At 34.5% G+C, this 2,796-nt stretch overlaps 1 protein-coding gene across 1 annotated transcript in view; it reads right to left on the bottom strand.

Annotated features, from left to right (window-relative positions):
• SCYL2 (SCY1 like pseudokinase 2) overlaps positions 1–2,796 on the bottom strand; it is a 46,548-nt gene that overhangs the window by 35,295 nt on the left and 8,457 nt on the right. Inside the window, exon 3 of the mRNA XM_023728904.1 lies at positions 862–1,011. Coding sequence (XP_023584672.1) covers positions 862–972 — 111 coding nt within the window. The 5' untranslated portion in view covers positions 973–1,011. The remainder of the gene's footprint in view (positions 1–861; positions 1,012–2,796) is intronic.

Genomic DNA, 2,796 nt, shown 5'->3' with positions numbered 1-2,796 from the left:
GTGCAGAGGAGAGATCTAGCATAATGTTTGACCCATAGTATGTACTCAACCAAACAAATTCTTTCTGCTTCTCTTAAAAATGGCTCTTACATTACAAATTATCTTTAGGTCAAATCATGGTCCTTTAACAACTACACATAGCAAAAGCCTGAAATATAACATAAGATGCCGCATCACAAAGGGCCTTCTATGCCACAAGGAACCAATCAACACAAAACATGATTAACCTGATGCAGTGTTTTCCTAAAGATGAAGAGGCAGGTATCATAATCACTAAGAATAGACACGTTGGAACCAGAAAGACTGGGTTCAAATCCTGGCTCTACCAATTACCACCTGCCTAAACAGGTTACTTACCCTATAAGTCTACTTGACTCATCTGCATTATTCCTATCTCTCACTGAGTTGTTGTGAGAATTAAGTAAACACATGAAAACTGCTTAGAAAAGTGATCAATAAATGTTATTATTATCATTGTTACTATATGCTCCCTAAAGAAGAGTCTGTGGTCCAGTAAGTCAGAGAAACACTGGTAGAGATTCACAGTGTGTATGAGTGAATTTGAGGTTCTGACAAAAAAAAAAAAAAACGTAATCCAATAGCTCTCAAATTTACTTAACTCTGGCATCTTTTTCTCATAATAAAATTAACTACTGTGGAACTAATGAGCTGAAGAATACTCTTAGTGAAAACTAGGTCCAATGAACAACAGAAATTTCCTACAAAGTAGTACATTTAAACATACCATTGTACCAACAAGCCTATTTCTACACATCAGACTCATAAATTCTCCAGTCCATTCCAGACACAATTACAAATTTTTATGGCTTTAAAAAATGAGATGACTAAAACCTTTATTACCTCTTGTTCAGAAGGATTGGTTGATGACACACAAAAATCGAAGCCCATTATTTTCCAGGCTCCACTTTTATTCAAAATTATATTTTCAGGAGTAATATTTCCATGAACCATTTTCACACTGCTATGCAAAAATGACAATCCTTCAGAAACCTGTAAATGGGAAAAAAAAAAAACACATTTTATGTTAAATAAAACTCTTTTCAATCACAGTAATGTTTTATAAAAATCACAATTATTACTGCTGTTTCTCCCAATAAATGAGTTTTTAACATGTCAGCTAACAATAAAATTTTATCATAAATGCAGAAGTAAATATATTCTTAATTCCCAGAATAATCTAAGGATTAGTGAGGGAAAAAATCAGTTATGAAACCAGAATACAACTATGTGTTAAGTTCCTTTCTATATGCACATAAGCAGAAGAAAATAAAAAAGTACCCTTTGCTACCCAAATTTATTCTGTTACTGAGACTGAGGATTAGGACACGGACACTGGAGATGTCTTTGGGTACCATCATTCAACCCACTACAAATCAGCTTTTGGTTTTGATTTTCTCTTTTCCTATTTTCTAGATCACTGATTTCCACCCTGATCTTTATTGTCTCCTTTCTTCAGTTTACTTTGGAAGCTGATTTTTAGACTCTTCTAAGATTGAGATGTTTATATAAGACATTCAAGTGGAGAGAAATCAAGAAGGCCGTCAGATAGTCAAGTCCAGGCTTTAGAATAGATTCTAAGTATATTTTGATGGTGGAGGTGTCAGGATTTGCAGATGGATCTGCATACGTTATAAGAAAAAAAAGTTTTCAATCTCATGAGTCATCAGAGAAGTACATATTAAAATGACAGTGAGATATGAGTAAACTAAATAAAAATTTTACAAAATTAAAAAAAGACTGACAATACTAAGTATTAGCTGGTGAGAGTGTTAATTGGCACAAAAAGTTTGGAAAACTGTTTGGTGTCATATACTAAAGATGAACATAGGCATATCCAGCAATGCTACTCCTAGGTATATACCCAAGAGAACTGGGTGCATGTGTTCATGAAAAGACACACATAAAAATGTTTATTGATGCATTATTAAAAGCCACATGCTAAGGAAAAAAAACCAAAAAGCTAAAAACAATATAAACAGTCTTCATCAAAGGAATGGATAAATAACTTCTGGTATATCCATAAACTGGAATAGTACAACTACAGCCAAAATGTTGATGAATTTCTCAAGTTTGGGCTTTTGAGATTCTGGATGATGTTTTTTGTGTTAACTTTGTGATAATTCAATGCACTGCACATGTATGATTTCTGGACTACTTTGTATATGTGTTATATTTCAATAAAAACATTTAAAAAATAAAAATGAAGGATCTCAACTTCTGGCAAAAATGGAGTAACGTGAACCAGATTTACCCTCCCACCCTTCGTCTCGCTCACATGAAAGAACCAAAACACCAACAAAATACATGAAACAACTTTTAATATACTCGACAATCAGGCAACGAAAGACAAGATGCCTAAGAGATGGTAAACAAGGTGAGCCCTACAGCTGCCCCAGTGCAAAATAAAACATATTCTGGGCCATAAAACAAGACTCGATAAGTTAAAGACCTCTTTAAAGTGTTGAAAAAACAAGGATGTCACCTTGAAGACTAAGGTGTGCATGACTTAAGCCATGGTGTTTTTAATCGCCTCAAATGCATGCAAAAACTGGACAATGAATAAAGAAAACCGAAGATTTGATGCCTTTGAATTGTGGTGTTGGCAAAGAATACTGAATATACCATGGACTGCCAAAATAATGAACAAATCTGTCTCAGAAGAAGGACAACCAGAACGCTCATTAGAAGCAACGATGGCGAGACTACACCTCACATACTTTGGACATGTTATCAGGAGGGATCAGTCCCTGGAGAAGGACATCATGCTTGCTAAAG

The sequence above is a fragment of the Trichechus manatus genome, unplaced genomic scaffold, assembly GCF_000243295.1.
Source record: "Trichechus manatus latirostris isolate Lorelei unplaced genomic scaffold, TriManLat1.0 scaffold00027, whole genome shotgun sequence".
Taxonomy (NCBI): domain Eukaryota; kingdom Metazoa; phylum Chordata; class Mammalia; order Sirenia; family Trichechidae; genus Trichechus; species Trichechus manatus.
This window is presented reverse-complemented; position numbering and strand designations above follow the sequence as displayed.